Genomic DNA, 24,173 nt, shown 5'->3' with positions numbered 1-24,173 from the left:
AGTGTATCACTGAAGAGTTATTTCCACAGATCTAATAACTCTATAACAACTTTCAGCACACGAACAATATTGAAAGAAACTTTTTTTAAATAATAAACACATTATATTTTTCATCTGGCAGAGTAGCAAACCTGACCTGCCTTAAGAGCAGAACTATAGGCAGAAAGGCATGACAGTCTGTACCTTTTCATGTCTTATCACAATTTAGAGGATGATGTTCAATACTGAGAGAGATTTAAGGAAATGGAGTTTCAAACAGTGAAGAGATTTAGCTGAGCCATTATACTATTACAATAGCCAGAGGCGTCGTCATCCCTAATGACCCATCACTATGAATTTAGGACACATGGACTAGTTTTCCTCAGTCAGTTGTGAGAGGGAACTGGAGATCTGAAGAAGCTATGGCACAAGACGAGGCAAAGCTATGTACGTGCCCTACTTGCATCAGAATATCATATAATAAAATAGTGCCTGAGATAAACATTGTGTCCTAAATATAATTTACATAAATATATAGTCTATTATCAACTCCAAAAGGACAATCTATTGCGACCCATTTTTAGGACACAATATTTATAACAGAAGGTAGTCTAGTTATTGAATTCTGTTACTGTACCAATATATACCTGACAAGATGGCCGATCAGATGCATTGAGCCCCTGCTCCACTGTCCCAAGTAAACATCTGTCCTAATTCTGCCCGTATGAGCCAGATTGTTTGTTGTCTACAGTACGGTGCCCCAGCTGATTAATAGGAGCTCCGTTGAATGACGCAACATCCTTGCAGTGGTGGCAGGTAATGCTCTGTGATGCCAAGGCTTGTCAAGGACCTTTGGTGGGCCTGGAGTCTGCACAAGGGCCTCAGGTGCTGGCAGGGCCGGCTTTAGCACTGGTGGCGCCCTGTGCGACAGTGTTTTTTGGCGCCCCCGTAGACTCCCTCACTACCACCCTTTAACAGTGCCCCGTCAAGTCTCCATAAACACTCTCTCTGCGCTTCCTATACCAGACAATCAATCATATGTGTGTAAAATAGGTTATAGGAAATGTTACATAAACCAGAAGACAACAAGGTGAGTCACATGTCATCCATACTGGTAGACTGTATAGTTTAAGAGTGCTTGGGATGGAAAAGCACAGACTCCGAATTTAAAACATAACCCCATGGTTGGGGGTTACATTCAATAATACGTTTTGTTTTTAAACAAAATGAACCCTTTTTAAAACATTATAATAATGAAAGACCGAGGAAAAAAATCATAATTCTCTAATCTATACCTTGCAGTTTGCATGCAGCTCTTTGATGACAGTTATTAGCTCACTGTTCCATGTTAGGATTTTAGTAGTAACAAAAGGATCTCTCTGACAAAAGCACTAACCTATTTAAAATATATGCACTTTGTGATGTGCATGGTTCTTTGCAGCAGACATCTTAACACTATGTGCTAAACATAAAATGAGTTAAGACTTCCACTAGACAAAACTCCTTCTATTTCCAGGGAGATAATTAATCACTGTGTTATCTTGACATGTTTATTTTTGCATGAAAATTGCGGAGGCCAGCAATGCAGCAGCAGGTGCTTTTAACACCATAAAATTCTTCCAAACAGGCGCCCACTCGAAGAGTCAGCACCCGGTGCGGTGGCACCGGTCGCACTGCCCTAGAGCCGGCCCTGAGTGCTGGGCAACAGAGGTGACGCAGGACCTGCTGGCAGCGGGGCCATCCTGCATCCTGTGACCACGAGGAGGGAGCGGTCAGGAGAGCGAGGCAGAGATGGTTCGCCATCCGGAACAGGGCTCCTGAGGGCCAGCTTTGGCTGGGGGACACGCGGCCCGCGATTTAAGGAGAGCTGCTTGTCTGGTGGCAAGCGGACCCTCCTCCCTTTCTAACACATAGATTGGTCACAGTGCATTGACCAGGGGCCCAGGACGAGAGCAGATGGCCTGCTGAAGGTTCAGCCAGGCCCAAATACATTGGCAGTGAAACTATAAAAGAGAGGGGAGCCGGTCACAGCTGATCAGACTTCACGACCTGCTGATCGGCATTGGAGTGGAGAGCGACGGAGGACATACCTGTCCCTGATCCTGGACAGAGGGGTCAGAGTCACCGGTGTTAGGAGTCACAGGTGAGTGGCCGCCTGCCATCAACGGAGGCACAGTTCATCTTGCTGCGAGAGTTTGCTGAGGGAGCACCTTGGAGGGAGAGCTGCCCTGCAGGGAATGTCTCTTCAGGGTCTGTGGCTAGCATAGCTGTGAGGACTGCGATATACGGACAGCGGTTGGCCATGGGGCACCTCTCCCTCCATTCCACAGCCTTTGGCGCATAATCTGTGGGACCCCATTGGGTGGGGGACCTGGCACAGCATGGGCAAAGCCAGCAGAGTAACACCATTATGCAGTATGCAAAGCCACAGGGCTCCACCACTAGGAGTACAAAACAGACAGGGCCTCGGCAGATTGAGCAGGATGAGGACCCGTCCAAGGCAGCCTTTGTTGAGGCCATCCATGGCTCATGCACTGTGCTAAGGGGAAGATGAATGCAGTTACTATAGAGGTTGGCCTCTTGTGCACAGACTTGCGTAAAGTTGTAGACAGGGTAACAAATGTGAAACGCACCCTCACTGGCCTGGGTCAAGAAGTGACGATGCTCAATGATCAAGTGACCCACCTAACAGCAGCCATCAAGACACTGGAAAGTAGAGCCAAAGATGCTGAGGGTTGGTCGCACAGGAACAATTTGCACCTGTTGGGCTTCCTGGAGAGAGCAGAGGGTGATTTAGCTGAACGCTTTCTGGAGGAATGGATCACTCATACCCAGCAGCCAAGGGGGTTATTTGGAGAGCAATGTACCCAGCCAAAAAGGAATACTCCTGCTACTCTCCTACAGACGGCACATATAGCAGACTGGATCGTGTTCTGGGAACAGCATCAATGAACACTGGGGTACAGACAGCCACATATCTGGGGAGATATTTCAAAGACCATTCCCCTCTTCGGCTTGACCTATGTATGTCCAGTTCACACTATAGGCTCCCTGACTGTAGAGTGCCACCTGACACCCTTCTTGACACTGCATGTAGGGCATTGCTGGGTTAAGCACTGAGCACCCACATGAAAGATAATTGGGATTATTAGTACAGTGGGAAGAGCTGAAAGCTGTCATGAGGGGGCTATGTATGAGCAAAATGTGTGGCCTCCGGAGGTAGCTGCAGGGGTAGTTGGGAGTGTTGGAAGGTAGAATAACATAAGCACAGAGGCAGGAGGATGATGCTCGAGAGGAGTGGATGGAGCTGGTGACCCTCAGTCAGCAGTTTGGGGACACGTGGGAATGCCTAGACAGGTTCACACACAGGGAGTACAGACAGAGGCTGCACCGGGAAGGCAAGAAGCCCAGCAAGCTCCTAGCTTGGCTACTGAAATTGGAAATGGACATGCCCCCTATCATGGCACTGAGTTGAATGGACGGGACTACTGTGACATCTCAAGTGGCTATTAACACTACACTTAGAGACCACCTGATGGGGTTGTATGACGAGAGTCAACCGGCTGACTGAGATTACATAACCGCATATCTGGCAGAGGTGGAGCTCCCTTTGGTCTTGCTGGCACTCTGGGGAGAGCTTGGGACAGAGATTTCACCTGAGGAGCTAAAAGAGGCGCTGGGGAAGATGACTAGAGGCAAGACGCCAGGGAGCGATGGCTTTCCCGTCGAGTTTGATCATCAGGCCTTCGCAGCACAACTGGCAGAGCCACTGCTTGAGATGTACAGGTAAGCTAAAGGGCGAGGAACGCTACGCCCTACCTTGCTGGAAGGAGTGATTGACATGGTGCCCAAACCGGGGAGTGATGTAGTGGACCCTTCCTTAAACAGACCCAATACTTTGCTTAATGTAGATACAAAGGTGCTGTGTAAGATCCAGGTTGAAATGCTGCGTGGAGTGGTAAGAACCCTGATTCATTACAACCAACGTGCCTTTATACCTGGTCGTAGCACCACTATGAATCTGAGAAGGCTTACACATGCTCTGCATTCAGTAGACCATAGCTGGGAGGACCTTGTGCTGGCATGGATAGGCATTACGTTTGAATTGCTGGACAAGATGTACCTGATGCAGGTTTTGCAACAGATGGGTTTTGTACCAAATGTCTGTGGCTGAGTGCAGCTCCTGTATAGCACACTTGGTGCCAGAGTCAAGAGTTGGCAGAGTGGTTTCCAGGGACTGGGTGATGGAACGCAGTACACACCAGGGATGCCCTCTATCCCCATTGTTATTCACCCTTGCGCTTGAGCTGTTGGCTATAAAACGTAGGAGGTACCTGAGAGATTTTGGCATCGCAATCAGGGATTCGGTACACCTGATATCTCTATATTCAGAAGATGTCCTTTACTATCTGAGGAGGCTGTACCACACTTGCTGTTTCAGCTGAACAACTTCAGTGCCGCAGCTGATCTCTAGAGCAACAGGCATAGGTCGTTGTTGTGCCCGCTGCGGGCACTGCCTGCCACCCTTGGGGGTGAACAGCGTGGGCTAGTATTGCAGCGGGAGACAGATACTTTTAAGTACAGGGAATTATGGTGGCACACACCTTGGAGGGACAACGCCGTTATTAAGAGGATGCTAGGAGGCATGACACGGTCTACCCGGATTTGGAAAATGCAGCTGCTCTCAGTAGGGGGATGGATAGCAGTGGTGAAAATGGTCTTCCTATCCTGATGCCTCTAAATAATCCAGAACCCGCTGCACACGCTTGCACGGGACGTGGCTGCCATTCAGATTATCCGGGTGGACATGTCAATTGTGCATTTGAGAGCGGGAGGCTGTGAAACAGTGGGGGACATACATTATGAAGAGCGATTGCTTACTTTTTCAGATGCCTGTGAGGCGTTCTCTATGGGGAGCAGTCAGGTTTTGCACTATGCTAAACTTGCAAGAACGACACAGGAGATTTGGACAGGATTCCTGGAGATGCAGTGACAGATGGAGACATTGCAGGTGGTGCTGGCTGCAGGCCTCGGCCCCCACTTAGTCTCTCTGTTTTACAAAGCACTTAAGAAGGATAGAGCAGGGATTATCTCCAAGGCCTGACAGGCCTGGATGGGTGAGTTGGGGGACCCTGTGACAGACAAAGAGTGGCAGACGACATGTGCACTGGTTAAAACTGTCTCGTGTAATGGCAGATTCAAGGTGACACATTTTTATTATGTTTACCAAACTCATTAAACTAACCAGAATGTAGAGGGACAGAACTGCAGCTTCCACAAGGTGTGGGCTGGATGGAATCTCCTTGCACTTGGCTTGGCTGTGTCCCAGACTGTGAGCTTTCTGAATGGCGACAATGATAACATTAAGCACGGTGATGGGCACAGCTCTGAAGGATGGCCCAGAGCAGTGCCTGCTGAGTATAATAAAGCAACCCCGGAGAAAGAAAACGCAGTGGAAGTTTTTACAACTCGCATTAGTACTTGCTAAAAGATGTGTAGCTATGGGATGGTTGGGCGACAGAACTCTCTCTGTCACATTGTGGTAAAGGGACACAGTAGAATGGACGCTAGCAGAAGAGGTACATTTGAGAAGAAGTAGGCGTGGACAAAAAACTACTAGAGGATCTCGAGGCCTGGGCATACAGAGACCGGGCAACGGAATAACAGAAGCACAGAGTCACAAACACAGGGCACGCCCGGTGGCACGCAACGCACTGATACTGAGCAGGGGGCCACGGCCCCGGAAGGGCAGCCGTGATGAGGAGGGGGGACAGTCGGGGACAATAGAAGATCAAAGAGTTCTCTGGCATATCCACGGTTACTGGAAATGGATGTAGAATGCATAGAACACGATTGGGGGAGAGGTGCGGCTCTGATTTGGCATGGGTTATTGGACTTTAAGGCAATTGAACACTGATATATGGCTGCTGTTGGATTATTGCTTACAGCTGTATGTAACAGTGAAAATGGTTTTTTTTTAAAAACTATATTTAGGAATATGGTACAGTCGGCTGCTTCCAACTACATTGTTCTGCTGCTTTGTTTTGATCATTAGCAGCAACAACCAGGATAAACACTATTTAAGGTGAGGTATGGCAGCAGTATTTTGGTGTCCCCTAGTGGAAGTTCATTATTACTGCAAACAGCCTGAAAAATACCCATAGTAACTGGTAGCCAAGAGGCTGTGGCATCAATAACTTGCAGAACATAGTACATCACACTCAATGTAGAAATGGAAAAGTCAATGATTCACATATAAAACAAACAAAGGCTAATTCTGTATGCTTCTCTATTTTTCCTAAGTATTAACTGCAAGGTAAAGGGAGTGTCATCCTTATGCTCTCAAGATAATATTTGCTTGAGTAACCCATAATAAAATGTCTCTGGTGATGTTCCTATGTTAATGGTGCAGGACTACCCCAAAATGTATAGACATTTTACGGCTGTTTGGTGGTCAGAGTGTAAAGCTTCTAGGTGATGTCCACTTTCTGCATTGCCATTATTGATACCAATAATTATTCTCACCAAAGGTGGAACTGGTGGAAAATAATGGAGATCAGAAGCGTGGTCAGAGGTACATCAGTTTTTTTTAGCAGGAGTGGTCTCTTAATAAGTAATTGCATTTAGACTGATACATGCTGACAGCAGAAACAAGTTACTCAAGAAATTACTCAAAATTTGGAGTGTGTGGTGAAGTCTACTGAATTCAGAGTTTCTGGAACATTGTGAGTGCTTGTCAAGTCATGCTTTATCTGCTTCAATATATTCCCACAGCAGGCCTTACCACCGATGATCTGCCGCTGCTGTTGGATAATCTCGTCGCACAAGGCCCGGTGCTGTTCAAACCGCTGCACTACATAGTTCTTCTGACGGATCATGTTGTCTTTGAGCAGGGCGTTGGACTGCATCTCTGTGTTCTCTATCTCTAGTTCATGTACCTTGCAGAGTAGGCTTAGTACCTCTCGCTGCTCCTCCGAGCTGATTCGGCGTGGGAGGACCTCCTCCAGCCGCCGAGCCTGGTACCGAATCTCCTTGAACCTCTTCTCCATTTCCAGCTGGGGAAAGAGCAGCAAGCACCAGTCAGGAAAGGGTTAGAAACATAATACAGGAATTGTGTTACAAAATGCTGGAAAGAGTTAAAAAGGTAGTTAGTACTAACCCACCAAAATTAAATCTCACATCAGTGGTTTGTAACATTGGACTTGTCCAAGATTTCTAACCATTTTATCCATCATTATACCATTATCTATATATTTCTTTGTTTCTTTTCATCCTTATTCAAAACTAATTTGAACATTTCCCATCATCATTAAGATTTGTTTCAATCTTGTAGCAATAATATTTCAATTTATAAAAAACGTTTTTTCCAACCAGGATGGGAAACCGCAAAAATGCTAGATATTTCTATCCTTCAGAACAAATATTTGGCACATATTTTACCTGACTTTGCATGGTGCATGCATTAGAAAGAGTCAAGCAACACTATGTGATAAAGAACTGCCCAGTTAAACCAATGAAATAAGAAATAAAGCTTGTGACTCCATTGATGAATACTGAACAACACTTCTATCACCACCTAGTCAGAGTTTCATACTGAACAGTTTCAGAAATGCATTCTTCAGCAGTGCAGAAAACAGCCTAATCGTATTAATTAACCTCTGGTTTACCATTTTTAACCATGGTCCGCTCAGACTTAGTTACTTACTTTCCGCTTTCTGAGCTTCTTCTGCTCCCCCACAAGGACGGTAATGTTCTCCCTCGCTACAGTAACCTCCTGGGGCTCCATGATGTCCGATTGATCATCTCCAGTATCTGAATCTTTTTCGCTGTCATCCTTGCCATATGTTTCCTTTCTCATCTCCTCCCTCCACTTACGGGCACGGCGCGTTTTCTCCTGCTCCCAACTAAGTTACCAAGGATTGGAATAAAAGGATTAAAAATGTTGCCAACAAAATAGATGTTTAACATACTCCACTAGCAAAGGTGCATGAGAATGTGCTTATCTCAAACAATAGAACTAGTGTGCGACACATCTGCGTAACAGGTCACCTGCTTAATCTTTAGCAGACAGGTCCATGCACATGAACTCTACGTGTTTGGCCCCTGGGTCTTGGGGTTTACTGCTGTATCGCTGTAGCTGGAACCCTGCTGCCATTCATTTTTGTCTTGCCACCATGCCATGGACCTCTTAGGTCCTGGCTACAGGTCATAGGATTTACAGCCCAATCGCCATATGTGAGAATGCATTCAGAGTTTAGAACTCTGAAGGCAACCAAATCTCAGGATCCTTGTGCCAAACATTCCTGATTAATATTCTAAGAGTCTGGGACCCAAAGTCCTAAGATTTGCTGTCATATTTTAATGCGCGTGAACTACTGGGTTCAGCCCTAGCATGAGTATTACTAGAGGTATTCAAAATAAGTGGACACTCCTTCAATTCTTGGCATCTAGTCTTACAATTTGCTGTTCCTTGTCTATAGGGAATTCACATTATTTATAGCTCTTGTTATATTCCAACATCTTAGATGAGCTCTCACAGTCAACAGTGATTCATGGGAGTAGCTGTCTTTGGTTGTTCTCTTCTGTTCCTGGAGTTGAAAATTCTCAGGTCTAAATCCAACCCTCAGACTTTTGTTTGCCTTCTCCAAGGTCTGACTTCTGAGTCTCTCACCTTCATCTTTTACTAGCTGTCAGATCATTTGACACGCCCATATGCTTGCCCACTGCCCGAATACCTACTCAGCGATGATGAGCAGGTGTCGGGAGATGTCCATCTGTATCTCCATGTGATTGTTCTCGAGCTCCATCATGCTCCGTCGAATCTCCATCTGCTCCCGAAATGCCCCGATCAGCTGCTCCCGCAGCTGGTCTATCTCTTGTCGCTCATACGGAGAGTGATGGAGCTGAACTTCAGCTGAAACCAACAAAGAAACAATGCCAATGCATTTCAATATACACCGCTAAGGGCACAGGATGAAATGAACAGAAATACTTTCAAAGAAACTTTAATTTAATAGTGTGCACTTTGGCCCTACTTTGTTGCAACTCACTTTTCTTTTTTCAATAAATTCTGGAATATTACAATAAAAGATATTCTGTGCCCTTGCAAAGCTGTGTCGCCAAAGTATGCAGATGAAAGATATTTTCTGTAGGAAGCCCTTTGAAAACAACAAAAAAATAACTATATCTATTTTTAATAATTGTGTCATACCGGTAGGCACTTGAAGCAAAGTCTATGTGAAATAAACCTGTCAATGGTTTTCTGTAGTTAGACGGGCAAAATAAGTTAAAATATGCAATAGCAAGCTGAGTGCATGCAGGAAAAACTGTTTCTTCCCTGCAGGTGGGATACCAACTGTTTATTCTCACTATTGACAAATAAGAGCGGTATTGACATGAAAGACAGGAAGTGGCGCAGCACAAATTTGGGAACTGTAATCATGGACGTATTTACATTGTTTTTTGAGAAAGTGTTTATTTGAATCCACTAAACCTATGGCATGTGGTGTCAAGAAATATGGATCAAATATTTGACACAGACATGCCCAGCCCTGTGGCAAAGGAGACGAGAGGACTCATGGTTTAGACAGATTGCAGAATCGGGTATTTGTTGAGCATTGCACAATCCTTTTATAGTGTGCCGTGGGCAGCTTGTTCACCCTTCTCATGAAACAACAATATATATGATTTGGTGGGAGTGGGTCAACCTTTTTCAAATAAAGCATATTTACGGGATACAAATTAATGAACAGTGGGTCACTTTGCAGATGTTTGATATGTGAATAAATGTCATCTTTGCTGCTACGCTGGTTGAGACAACAAGATAAATTATGAATGCCTTATCTTATGTTCTAAGTTCATGGGTAGACAAACCAGGCCTCTGCCTTGGATTCAGCAAGATCACTGACCAAGACTTTGAAAGACTCCCACCATTAAGTTAGTGACTAATAGACTTACAGTAGAGTGTACAAAAATGAAACAGTCTCTACAATGCAGGGTCCAGATGACAACTGTGGAGCTATTTTTTTTTTTAAACAGACTGGAAAATGAATGTTAGGTTACTGTTGTAACTAAGATGGCAATAAGTATCAGAAAAGTTAAAGGTTTTTCAAAGAGGGACTTTCCCTAGAATCATTTGATTTACTATCTGAACTTGTAACAAGGCTAACTTGTGTTATTCTAATGCTTTGTGTTTGATATAGAACTCATAAAGCAATTCTGTTGTTTTCAAAGCAGTGTAAATAATACATGTTGTATTTGCCATCACTTCTATTTTAGTACATTTAGGCTGAAACAATTAGCGGTGAATGCACTGTAGACTTCTGTGGGATCACTGACACAATATTGTGGTAAACAATATCGTTGACAAAAATATCGTGCCAAAAATACTGCTTACCACAATCTGGTGCCCCTTTAGTTATAATAGTAAGTACAAAAATATCTGAAAAATATCTTTGATGCTAAATGTTGTCCAAAAACAGTCACAAATGTCGATTTTCTAAATATAAATAGAGTTTAAAGTAGTAAAAGGAAAATATTTTAATTTATCAATTAAAAAAAGTAAATTAAATAATACACTAATATTTAATGCTATATATAAATATATACTTATATAAAAATAAAAACACATATATATGTTGGTATTGTTGTAATTAGATATATTTATAGTGTAACATAATTAATATATTTATTTTAGCTTATAATAAGTTTTTTATATGAATCAAAACAATACACTTTCAGGCTTAGCGTGCTACATAAATTATGCAAAAAAAGAAGCAGAGAACTCTTGGTAGTTCCCAAGTTTAGGTGGAGAGCGTCTCCTATATAGAGCATCCCACAACACCAGTGACACTCTAAATCTGCTCACTTCATATGTTTTTCTAGCACGGTTTTTAAGCATAGATTAGCATAGTGCCATCCACACCGAGCTAGAAAGGGACAAAGTCTTTTGCCACATTTACCGCAAAGTCTTTAAGCATAGGATTACCTAATGCCATCCATGCCGAGCTGTAAAACGACAAAAGCCTTTTACCAGCCTTTAAAAGCATTGATAATTTCACTGCAACATTTGCAGAGAAATTATTGATGAGAAAACAGTGGATGGCGGGGGCACGAGTTATAGTTAATTGAGATCACTATAGGTTTGTGTGTGTAAAATCTGAACCCATCTATAATCTCCATGTAACCTTTGTTATATATCTATATATAACAAAAATACACAATAAAACCATAAAACATATAAAAACAATTGAATAAAAAAAGAAAATGTAAACTATATATAAAATATTAAAAAATGAAAAATCTCCAAAACACATTTGGTAAATCTAACCTCACTTCGAAGGACTGAAATTTACTATTCCCACTCCACTAAGCAACAGTAGGGAAAGTGTTGGACTTTGGAGAGAGGGAAATTTACTATTCCCACTCCAGTTTACACAATAGTAGAGAAAGTGTTGGACTTTGGAGGGGTTACATTTACTGTTCCCACTCCAAACAGTGCCCCTGTACTTCAGAGGGGTAAAAGGTACTATTCCCTCCCTCGCCAATCTGTGCAATAGTAGGGAACACATTGGACTTTGGAGCAGTGAAATTTACTCTTCCCACTCCAGTCTGTGCAATAGTAGGGAAAGTGATGGATTTTGGAGGATTGAATGCACCAGTTTCACTGCAAACAGGGCAAAAGTAGGGAAAACATTCTATTGCAGAAGGGTAAAACTGACTATTAGCACTCCAAAAAGTGCAACAGTAGGGAAAGTGTTGACCTTTGGAGGGGTACAATTTACTATTTCCACTCTAGTCAGCACAACAGTAGGAAAAGTGTTCGACTTTGGAGGGGTAAAATGTACTATTCCCACTCCAAACAGCGCAACAGTAAGGAAAGTGTTGAACTGCAAAAAGGTTAATTTTACTATTCTTACTGCAGTCTAATTAAGAGTAGTGAAAATACTTGGCTTCAAACACATTACATGTATGAATAACCCCATGAATGGAGAAAGCATGTTAAACTCTTAATAAAAAAATATGAACATAAAATATATATATATACATGTATTTAAAAACGAAAGCAAAATAATCAATTTACTAGTCAATAAAAAACGATCAAATAATAAATCATTGTTATTCAAATATTAATTTACTACCATCTCACCATGTAGCCCTGCAAACCAGGCAGCCCGCACCCAAAATATAATTATACCATAACTTACATGTTTAAAATAATTAAATAATCAATTAGCAATTAATAATGAATAGTTAATTAAATATTACTTAAGTAAATTCCCACCCCATAGTCCTACAAACCTAGCATCCGGCAACAAAAATATAATTTAAAAAAATAATTATTACATATTTTACATAATTAAAAATCAATTAAATAATTAACAATCAATAACTAATAATTACTTCATGAAATTCCCACTCTATACCCCTACAAACCTAGCAGCCAGCAAATACCATATAATGAAATAGATTGGTATTACAAAAATTACATCATAAATATCATTCATATAATTAAATACATTTTATTAATTATTACTTTTTAATTATGTATTACCTAATTAACTTCCCAATCTATTCCCCTACAAACCCAACAATCCACTACAACACTATAAATGTAAAACAAAATGTTTACATCGCTTAAAATTACATTGTATATTTTAGTATTTAACCCCTTCAGCGCTGCGCGGATTTCCGCGCAGTGCTGAAGGTTCTGAGCGCGGGCGGGGCCATGACGGAACGGTTCCGTCATAAGCACAGCCCAACCGACGTGCATGACGGAACCGTTCCGTCATAAGCGTCGAAGGGGTTAAATAATACAAATATATCAACTAATACACATCACAATAATAAAAGAACAATCTTTTTAAACTGATAAAAAAAACATCAATATTATTTACAACTATAATACTTATCTCAAAAAATAATGTGCTTGTCAATGATACATGTGTTTCACGATATTAAAATTCCGATATTTCTGCCTCTTGGTATGTTAAGAACTATATTTTGTTCAAACTCCCTTCTATGAGCTTGTACATCAGATTGAACAATATTGTAGGTGACCATATAAATTTGAATACTATTTATGAATTGCAATCTTCTAAAAAACATTTGATTAAAGAGAACAATGATGTTGCCCCAATCGGCATTAAGTAAGAGAAGGGACACTCTTAGGGGGAACTGAGCAGAAAATGTTCACCGGAGCATAAAGGAATGAGCTGACTTTTGTGTTCAGACAAAAATAAGAAGGATTGGAACCATTAGATAGTGTTAGAGCTGGCAGAAACGTCCAAATATGCTCACCGTACCAAATGTCACAGGGTAGACTGGGGGGATCAATATGGATGCAAGGCCACCATTAACTATCTGCTGGAGGTCATCCAGAAGGTGGTCCTTGTACTGTGCTGCAATGGAAGTGCCAGAAGAGCATCGGGCAAACCAATGATGGATGATTAAATAGTTCGATAGAACTCACACTTGAAAGTTACACTTCCATTTTACATTCTGTACTGACATATTTGCAATAGATTACTGATTTTAAATTACAATAATGCCCTTTTTTAGAAGGAGCACCATCAATCAGAACCTCTATCAGAGGGTTTTTGACTTTTCCTTCATCGAACATCTGTGACTCTCACTGTAAATCAGTGAAAGTTGATATTAACCTGTACTTGTAGATTCACAACAGTTTATTGCAATTTTTAAATTCTCACATAAGCAGAGGGGACGTAATTAAGTATCCCATGATACACCTACATAACATAATGCAACAAAATAGTGTAAAAATGTGTTCTAGGAGTGAAGGACCATGCACACAAGGGAAGAAGAGTTTCCAAATGAGAATCAGAAGTAAGTATCTGGGCCTAATGGAAAGTCTTGCTCCTTTTCCGAGGTGGGACAAAGGATCTGGTGTTATCTGTGAAGAGACATGTTAAGCTTCTTCTCACCTTGAATGTTGCGTATGTCATTCTTCCCATTCTTGATCTGCTTCAGACTTTGCTCGTCAATCTTTCGCTTCAGCCGCTGTATCTCGCTGCGCAGGTCTGAGATGATGTTTGTGTATTGTGCAATGTGGTATGACACGTTCATCAGATTCCGCTTCACCTGCCAAAAGTAAGAAGGAAAGATCAAAAGAGGGTAATAGGGGAACGTGAACCTCTCCAGGTTTAATAGGTGGTGAGATAAAAAACGAGAGGAGAGAAAAGGAAAGATGGTGATAAACGTAGAACAAGAAGTGAAACTCAGACTTGGAGAGGCGTGAAAAGAGGGATGAAGACAGAACACAAAAAGATAGAAGAATATTGAGAGAGCAGGAGAGGGAAAAAAATAGAGTGGAAGAAAATGGATAATTAGGGGAGAGATGAGGGTAAAAAGAGAAACAGCAACCAAAGAGAACATAAAAGACAGAGAAATGTAAACAAATATATTACATGAAGGAAGGGCACTGAAAATGGCTGAAATGGGATAGTAGAATGGAACTGAAGATTTCTGGGAGAGAGGAAGTGACAAAAAAAATTCTGAAAAAAGGAATGACAAAAAAAAAAGCCAGCGAGTGAGAGAACTGGAGAGAGGAAAACTGAGCAAGAGTAGACACACATAGGATAAAGTAAGAGCCCATGCTAGGCAAATTATGAAGCCCAGATACTGATGCAGTATGGATTGCAGATATGGGAAAGTGTGATATGCAGAGTGTCTTCTCTTACCCGGGTTTTAATATTTTTGGCACGATCTGCATAGCTGAGTGTGTTGCGAGACTCCTCAAAGGCGCTGCTAGCTGGGCTAATATGAGCAATCATAACCGTCCGACTGTTACCCCCGAGAGAATCCTGGAATGGAAGAGAGTGAAGCTCAAACCTTCAGTTCCTGAAAGGCACACCCACATGAAAAAAGTCCCCACAAAAGGAATCACTTCCCAGGGACCACCATGTAATTAGCTGAGCACTGCTAGGTTCAACCCAACAAACCAGCCACTCCAAAACCTTCCATGAAAAACAAGCACAGCCGCAATGGTGGATGTCATCTTGAACAAAAAATGGATGGTCACTGCTCAGAACATGACTGCACTTAAAAAACGCAAAAGCAGTGCTTCTTTGGAATGAGCTGCTGTTCATGGTGTATATTTAGAAGGACCAGTTTGTCAGGTCTTCTTGGTAGAATGTGCACAGGCATATTACATTTCCTACCTTTATTATACAAAAGCAGTGCTTTTACCCCCTGCTTAGCATAGATGATATACATTTTGCTATGATAAGCAATAATGATATTACTGACATAAAGCTGGGATGGTTGATGCGTAAAAGGTGTTGCAATTCCCAATTCAGTGGTTCCCATTTGATGAAACCTAGGGGCATATCAACAACAACCGGCGATAATTATCGCTAAGCGCACTTAGCGCTAGGATAATTATCGCCTGCTAGCGTGGATTTTTATCGCTGAGATAGCGTGCTATTAGCAACGCTTATCTCAATAGCGATAAAAATCCTCACGCTAAGTGGCTAACGTGAGATTATCGCTGGAAACCCAGCGATAATCTCACGTTAGATTGTTGATAGGGACAGACAAACTTAGCCATGATATCCTCCTTCCATAGGATATCATGGCTAAGTCAGAAAAATACCAGACGTAAAAAATCAGCGTTAACCGAGGTTAGCGCTGCTTTTTTTGTCTCTAACACGGTTAGCGATATTCTTGATAATAGGAGAAATGTCGCTTAGCGACATTTCTCCTATTATTTTACTCTGGAATGCCTCCTTTGCATCTCATTAGAGATGCAAGGGGAAGCGTAGAGTAAAAGGGTGCTAACATGCCAATTTGCATGTTAGCACCCTGTTGTTGATAGGGTGCTAGTTTTATCTCTGCTTTTTTGGCTTTTAAAGCCAAAAAAGCAGAGATAAAGCCCTTGTTGATATGCCCCTTTGAAAGGTAAAAGGCTGAGTCTACGTAGCTGAAATTTGAACCTGTAACTCAGTGTAATAATCAAAAACAAGGTGAATTTTAGCAAACAAATGAATTCCCTAATCTCTTCCTCCTTCAATACCCTGAGGATAATCAAGAAAATCTTTCCATTCATTCAACCCAACATCAAAAAAACAGTAATCACATCCTGGTGTTTGCGAAAATTGATTACTGTAATGGTTTGCACTTGAATTTACAAGAACGATACCTTAATAAACTGCAGACTCTGCAAAATGCGGCAGCCAAATTGCTCCTGGGTCTTCCAAAATTTTAACCAGTCCCACAAGCAATCAAGGGGATCCACTGGATGACTGTGAGAAACTGCATTAAATTCAAGGCACTGTGCTAACCTACAAGGTCTTGTGTGACACTGGCCTGAATACTTAAAACAAGCACTCACATTGTATGAACCCAGAAGAAATCTGCATTCTAGAGGAGCAAAGAAAGTTATGCCCTACAGATTTTAAAAGAGTCAAATGGGGAGGTAGCAGCTTTGTTACAGGAAATAATGGCTTTTTAATAAAGGTGGCTACAGCTCCCCCAGTTGTGTTTAAGATGTGCTAGCGCCAAGAGACCCCAGAGTATACGTACGCTTTATAAATTTAACATAATACACAAATCTCTGCAGAGGCCTTTCAACAGAACTGTGCAGTAGGGACGGCAATATAAAGAAGGACCAGGTCCACTCATAACTTACAATACCTTGAGGAGTCGGGTGAGCTTGCTGTCCCGGTAATTGACATACTTGTTCCCACCACGGTCGCTTAGTGCATTGATGCAGTTGCCAAGAGCCAGCAGTGACCTGTTTATATGGGCCCCTTCCTTCATCCGCTGACCTCGGTTCTGGGTCTGTTCAGAGAGGAGAGGAAACGGAAATGGATACAATGAAGCATTTGAAGTATTATGTACATACTTGAGTCTAAGTAGGAATTTACAAAAAGACAAATGGGCCTGATTCCCAAACTAAATTTTGTAGTACATAAATAGGCTTTCCTGTTCTAGATTTAAACCTAAATAATTAATAAAATTCCACCAAAAGGGAAATAACCCTCACCAGTGTAAACATATAAACACTGAAAAAACACCTGCACAAAAACAAACTAAATGCCCTTCAAAGAAAGGAAAAAGAGAGTAAAAGAGTAATTATTATTTCTTCCTGAAGTGGCCAATACATTGTAACTTTGTTATACAAGGTAGCAGCAAGAAAGGCTGGGCTAACATTATTCTGCTTGAGTTTTGTTGTTTAGGGTGGTCTCTAAAATATTGTTTCTTCTTCCTTTTGCTATTTTTAGTTTTGAGTTCTTTGGTTTAAAGATGCATGGTTTAGAAGCATGTTTTAGGTCTTATTTAAAAAAAAATGAACTGTAGAGTATCAGGAAATATCAAAATCATATTTGATATTTGGCTATGTTTAATTATTTCACTGATAGGTAAAATGGCTGGTTTCATAAGAATCTTTCCCAATATGTACGATCACATTTACCCACAGACAGAGAATGGGTAAAACCCTTTGATATATCAACCCCCCCCCCCTTTTCTAGTGAGTCAGTATTGATAGTAGGTGAATTGCCAAACAACCCAGGCTTTAAGCATTCAATGCAAGGTTTAGTAAAAGGTATATGTGAAAAGAGTGTGGTCACCAAGCATCTGGGATAGTGGTGAAAATAGGGCACCAGACTTTTGAAAAACATGGAATGCAGTGTCACTTGGAATGCTGCTGCAAAAAGTTCTAAACAAGTCAATAAAAGATAAGAGTGATATTGTTTGTATTTGCAGTGATTCAGCTACGTATATGAAAACGTTGTGTGATGACCTGTCAAAATCGATACCTGAGCTGAAGTGCTTACCAGTAAGAGATCCTTGCCACTTGCTAGATGGTATGATGAAAGCATCTTTACAATCTTCAGAGTTAGAAATGTGTGGATCTTTGGTCGCATATTGATAGTTATGTGAAAAAAAGTAGACTCTACTGCATTCTTAGATTTTTACAGGAAAACATGACTGCTTTAGTGGACATAATTAAAAAGCTAGATTTGAAAATACCCTTGTCTACCAAGAGTTCAACATATTTGGTGTAGATGTGAAACATCTCCTTGAGAGTAGGCTGAGCGACACTTTTAGTGACTTCAGCATTTCCACATGTTCCATGTTAGAATGCTTGCCATTTGGTAAGCAAAGAAATGTTGAGGAGCAATTCAGGATATTGTATTTTACAATGCATGAGAAATGGCATGCAATGATGCATATACATGTCCCTTCACCAACCATGGCATCTGAAGATAATGCAGCCGCACTGTGGTACTCTGCACAAGTACTAGATCCCATCCATAAAGGGGAATTTTCTCCGGACATTGAAAAGTACTGCTTCATTTTTGACCGCTTCAAGAACTCTGAGGGCATATACACCCAGTTCAACGCATATGTTGCAGAACCTGTCCCAGAGAATCACAATCTTCAGGTGCACCAGTATTGGCATAGAAAGCTATGTCAGTGGCCAGAGTTAGCAAATTGTGTACTGGCTGTTTTGCCATTACCCGTCTCAAGTGCCAATGTTGAGAGGACCTTTTCACAGACAAAAGTTTACATGGGAAGGAAAGAGTGAGCGGACATGCACAAAGACTCACTGAAGAAGTATTGTATGGTATACTACAATAAGTTTGATTTGTAAAAATGTATTTGGACCTCATAAACACTGTACGCACCCTCTCTACATACCATGCACAAAGCAAGTAATAATAAAATCAACATGTTCCATAAACACGGGAAAAACACAGTTGCTGTTGTTTTTAATGGTGCTAAAATGTGTAACCACTGATAACCACAGTTTTTTAAGGTATTAAAAACTATGGAAAAACCCCACCAGAATTTACCAAACATAGAAACTGAGAAAAAAGGAAAGCCTATACATAAAGTATTTACTGCAATAGTTAGGGGGCCAGATGTATAACGCTTGCATTTAGCGAGTCGCAAATTGCGCCAAATTGTGGTTCGCAATTTGCGACTTGCTAAATGCAATGTACAACAGTGTCTCAGACCCTTTGCGATTCTCAATGGGATCACAAATTGCGTGCCTCATCAAAATGTATTGGGAATGGCCTGCACTCACAGGGATGGTGGCCTGCTGGGGTCAGCAGACCACCATGTTTGTGACTGCGTTTTCAATAAAGCAGGTTTTTTTTTTTTAAATGTCGCCCGTTTTCCTTAAAGGAATAAAGGCTGCATTTAAAAAAAAAAAATGTAACTTTTCAGTTTAATTTGTTAATGTCAGGCAGTGGTCCCTGAGACCACTGCCTGCTCTTAAAAAATATTTTCGCACCCAATCACAAAGGGGAAGGGGTCCTCTGGAGACCTCTTCCCGTTTGCGAATAGTTTACCACCCTTTTGAAAAGGGTGGAAAACTGCAAGTGTTTTTTGACCGCAAATGCAGTTGCAAAACAATGGCACATGCCATTTGCACTCGCTATTAGGGAGGGACGCCCTTGGCACGCCCCTTCCCAATAGCAAGACGCTTATAGGTTAGTGACCTGCAAAATATGGTTTGTACATGGAGCTGACCTTTTTTGCGGTCCCAAACGGGCCGAATTCCCATTGGCGACTGCAAAAAACGGTCGTACATCTGCCCCCTAGTTACTTGCTGCATAATGTAATTCACAAACCCACGAGTGTAATGATCCACCTCTCCTATCTTTTCTGGGGGGAAATCCTCACACATGTAAGTTTAGCGCTTAGTAGTAAATGTGGTAGGAACCAAGGGAGTAGCTGGAAAAGGGAGCATACTTACTATAAGGAGGGGTTCACGGAGGGTTAGGAAAATGTTTAGGGAGGGACATGCACACACCCACAGAAGAGTAAGCCTAATCCTATTCAGAAACTGCATTGCAAAGTTACTACAGCCAAATTGGACCCAAAACAGTAGCAAATGCATGCCCGCTCAGAACAGGAGTAAGTTGAGAATGAAATATAGCCAATCACTGGTATTGCAACACCCTCCCATAGAAAACAATGGAGATAGGGACCCAATAGGAAATAATGTTAAATTAAATTATCTCAAATAGTTAATGGACAAAACGTCCAGTACCCAGATCAAGTTCAATGCCTGCATGACTGAAACCGCCCACAGGAAGACTAGCTGTCTAAAGTGGAACACCGACAAGACCGAAATTGTGATCTTCGGGAACAGCACATCACTGTGGGTCTCCACCTGGTGGCCAACAGATCTACGGCTGAAACCCACACCCCAACTTCAAGAACCTCAGCATCATCATCAACAGCACACTCGACCTGATCACCCAAGTCAATACCGTCACCGTCTCATGCTTTCACACCCTGAACATTCTGAGGAAGGTTTTCAAGTGGCTCCCATGCATACATTTATACTTACAGAGGTGCGGGATTAGAGTAGCTACCTGGGCATCTAGCAATCCACCTCCTCTCTCACATAAATAAAGTTACCCATTTTCACTTACTGATGCTCTTTCTGAAAATAAGGACTTAACTCAGACTAAGACCAATTTAAGACAAGAACGTCTCACACTGCATTCAGTCCATGAGTCCTGCTAGTCTACCATATCCAATGAGTGCCATGTGGTCTGCTAAATAACTAGCTGCTAAAGCAAACAATGCTACCTATAATTCTGTATGTCTAAATTTTCTCATCATTGCCATACAGAGTACAGAGTGAAAAGGTGCAGACAGGAAACATATGTCTATAAACAGGTTTGTTTGGATGGAGAATTGTTCCCTGCATGGCTTGAATGGCATGCATCTCTGTCTTGAAATCAACATAGCTTTTTTATTTTTGCCTCAGCACACATGATCATCAGAGGTGGATGCTGGATGCACTTTTTGAGACAAGGACTAAGACCTAACACAAAGCTTGGTGGTCAGAGGGGGACACGATGTGCATCCTCGATTGGATGAGCATGTCTAATGTCATCTCAATGGGTTGTATAGGACTGACAGGGGTGACAGCAATATTATTCTAGAAGCTAGATAAGCCCTTTTTATCTATCACTTAGTACGGATGATGGTCTACCGGCATCTTCAATGTTTCTAAATTGGTCTACCAGACTCCTGCAACTAGGGTGCAGATTTACAAGCCCCTTGCACCTCATTTACGCCGCCGTTGCGTCACTTTTGTGACGCAGCGGCAGCGCAAATCCTGCGCCATGGTGCGGGGTACTTACAACGTGACACATCTGGGAGATGCGTCACGTTGTAAAGCTCTGCGCCACATGTAGGCATTCCTGCGCAAGGGGGGGGGGTCGTTCCGGCGCAGGAACGCCTCCTAAAAGTGGCTGAGTGAAATCTACAAGATTTCACTCGGTCACTTTTAGGCCCATGCTGTGTCAAAACCCTGCGCCTGCCTGAAGCAGGCGTAAGGATTGACGCAGCATTAGCAAGATAGGACCCCCCAGACCATTGCTGGAGCTGTGTCGCGCTTGTGACGCAACTCCAGCAATGCGCCACTTTTACGGCACAGATGCATCATGCATCTGTGCCGTTTTTGCCCCATGGTGCGCCGCATTGTAAATGCGGCGCATCCATGGTGGCAGAGCTGCGGCGCACAATAACTGGCGCATCCCTGCTGATATGCAGGGATGCGCCAGTTATTGTAAATATGCCCCTTGGTCCTTTGCTGGTCTATGTTGGGCATGTTTGTACATTATTGTGTGTGTGGAGGATATTTGTGGGGCACATACGGCACACGTGCCTGTAGCCACATGGAATTCCGTTTTGTGTTTGCTACATTCTATTGGTATTAAAGTGGAGGGTTGGAGGAAATGCTTGGACAGTAGATTTTAATTGCAGGGCCTCCACAACAGCACCTCCTTCAGAATATTTCTGGGATCCTTTGCAGTGGATCAGGCTAAGGAGTGTTAAGGAAAGGAGGCAGCATGGAAACTAAACAGCATTCCCTGCCCTTTCCTAGTCCATTGTTCTCTGCAAGGTTAACCCCCACCCCCCACACAAATCAACAGGTAGTTACGTATGGCAATATCCCTTGCACTTGTGCCTTGTTGTGCGCTTCTCCTGAAAGGGGACTCCTGACTCCATCCCAACACCCTGCTCATAACTTTCAACAAAGATTGTTTGGATAAGCAAAAGAGTAGCACTACCCAGAATCAGTTTAATCGCTGACTGGTGGAATACACACCTATACAACTGCTATCTATAACTTTAATATAAAAATGGGGCAGAAACTGTAATCCAGCTTTTTCCCATCATTGACGACAGAGAAATTGAGCTCCAGGGTTCGGCTACCCATTGCCAACTCTCCTAGCCTGGTTTGGCACCAATAGCCTGTGGAAATTCAAACAGACAGCCAGAGGGGCTGCCTTTGACCTTATTTCGAGGGTGAAGCTTTTCAGGTCCCGTGACACGAGGAAGATGCTACTCTGAAGAAGAGGAGCTGTGATGGAACCAAGATGAGATGAATCAACCCAACAGCTGCTCGAAGAAAGGCCTGTGTGACTGTGCAGGTCTTAGTGCCTTGACTAGCCCCACAGCATGGGCCATATCATTGCCAAAGAAGTCAGAAGGTACCATGAAACTCAACAGGGTTTGAGATCTTTTGTAACCATCTAGTTCCATGAAGCATCAGAGTGCTAAAGAAATTTAGACCAAAGTTCACATCTTTTAATTGAAGAAAAAAGAAAAAAAGGCATCGGCACAGATAATGAAAACGGTAAGCACAATCAAATTACATTTGGAAACCATGGGGCAGATTTAAAGCCCCTTGCGCCACTTTTGCGTCACTTTTAACATGCGAAAAGTAAAGCAAAAGTGGTGCGAGGGGCTTGTAAATCTGCCCCCATAAGTGCAGAGAAGATTGACATCATCAGAGGAGACTGCACCAGCAAGAGCCTGCACCATTATGACCCGAAGTGGGTACTTAGCTTGTTTGGGTGGTGGGTTTTTGTGAATCTAGCTTAGGAAGGATCCACCCAGCAAGATCCCCATGACCACAAACATCCAACACCACTGGATCCAGCACTAACGCTCCGCTGTTTATCCGAGTCAATGAATGCTGGTGCCATTGTTGCGAAATGCAACCGCATTTGCTGGACCAGGGTGAAAAACTTCACATCGCCGCGCAGTGAGTCATGCAATGGGCGTTTACTGTGCGCACAACACCAAGAGCAGCACTGCCCCCACTGATCAATGATGACCACAAGTGCTGCTTACCACTGAAAGAACTTAACGTGGACACAAAAGTACTGATTCTCACAATCTGAACCCAGTAACCTCTACTTGTCCTAGGACTCATGAAATAGTTCCCAAAGTGGACAATGAATATTACATGCTCTGCGAACCATATAAAACTCTGTCGATGAGAGCATAATACTGTTTAAAATTCGAAAGTCTCCTGATGAACTATGAGTGATATACTGTGACAAAACATTGAAACAAGAGAGAAGCCAGAAAAAAAACATACCTCCCACTTTGAACCAAAGCTTTGATGGCACCAAGAAAGCGAAGCAAATTAGCCCAACTCTACCTAGAAGAGCTTCCTTGTTTCTTCAAGCCACACATCTATTGATGCATCCTCTCACCCTTTCATCCACCCACGGATATCGACCATTTCACCTTTACATTTTGTCATCCTTTCATTCTTTCATCTATCATTCAGTCTTTCATCATCCCAATTCATCCATCCATCCATCCACACTTTCACCCATCCTTTCACCAATCCACTCTTGCACCCATCCTTTCACCAATCCACCCTTTCACCTACCATTCCTTTGACCCATCCTTTCATCCAACCATCCTTTCACCAATTCACCCTTTCACCCATCCTCTCACCCATCCACTATTTCACCCACTCTTTTACTCACCCATGCATCATTTTACCCATCCATCTTTCTCACTTACCCATGCATACTTTCATCCATGCATCCTTTCTCCCATCGACCCGTACACCCATCATTTCACTCACTCACGCATCCTTTCACACATCCACACATAATTTCACCCACCCATGCATCCTTTCACTTACCCCTCCTTTTAACCATCCATCCCTTTTCTATCAACCCCTCTTACTTTGGTTAATTATGAGCGTTTGTTTGCTGTGTTGCAGACAGAAGAGGCCAATAAAAATCCACCCCCGCTGAAACTGCAAAAGCGGGGGTTCACAAAGCCCCTGCCTTGAATTGAGAACCATAGAGACTACCATATCCAACACTGCCAATGAGAACTGTATCACAGCTACTATCTCAAGTAAAAATCTGCTGATGAGACCC

General features: G+C 42.4%; 1 protein-coding gene across 2 annotated transcripts in view; it reads right to left on the bottom strand.

Annotated features, from left to right (window-relative positions):
* Positions 1-24,173, bottom strand: part of KIF19 (kinesin family member 19) — a 275,355-nt gene that overhangs the window by 37,159 nt on the left and 214,023 nt on the right. For both annotated transcript variants that reach the window (XM_085617363.1, XM_085617364.1), the window contains exons 8-13: positions 16,633-16,779; positions 14,679-14,801; positions 13,923-14,079; positions 8,719-8,893; positions 7,685-7,883; positions 6,764-7,034 (exon numbers count right to left, since the gene is read on the bottom strand). In XM_085617363.1, coding sequence (XP_085473489.1) covers positions 6,764-7,034; positions 7,685-7,883; positions 8,719-8,893; positions 13,923-14,079; positions 14,679-14,801; positions 16,633-16,779 — 1,072 coding nt within the window. The remainder of the gene's footprint in view (positions 1-6,763; positions 7,035-7,684; positions 7,884-8,718; positions 8,894-13,922; positions 14,080-14,678; positions 14,802-16,632; positions 16,780-24,173) is intronic.

Source organism: Triturus cristatus, chromosome 7 (assembly GCF_964204655.1).
Source record: "Triturus cristatus chromosome 7, aTriCri1.1, whole genome shotgun sequence".
Taxonomy (NCBI): Eukaryota; Metazoa; Chordata; class Amphibia; order Caudata; family Salamandridae; genus Triturus; species Triturus cristatus.
This window is presented reverse-complemented; position numbering and strand designations above follow the sequence as displayed.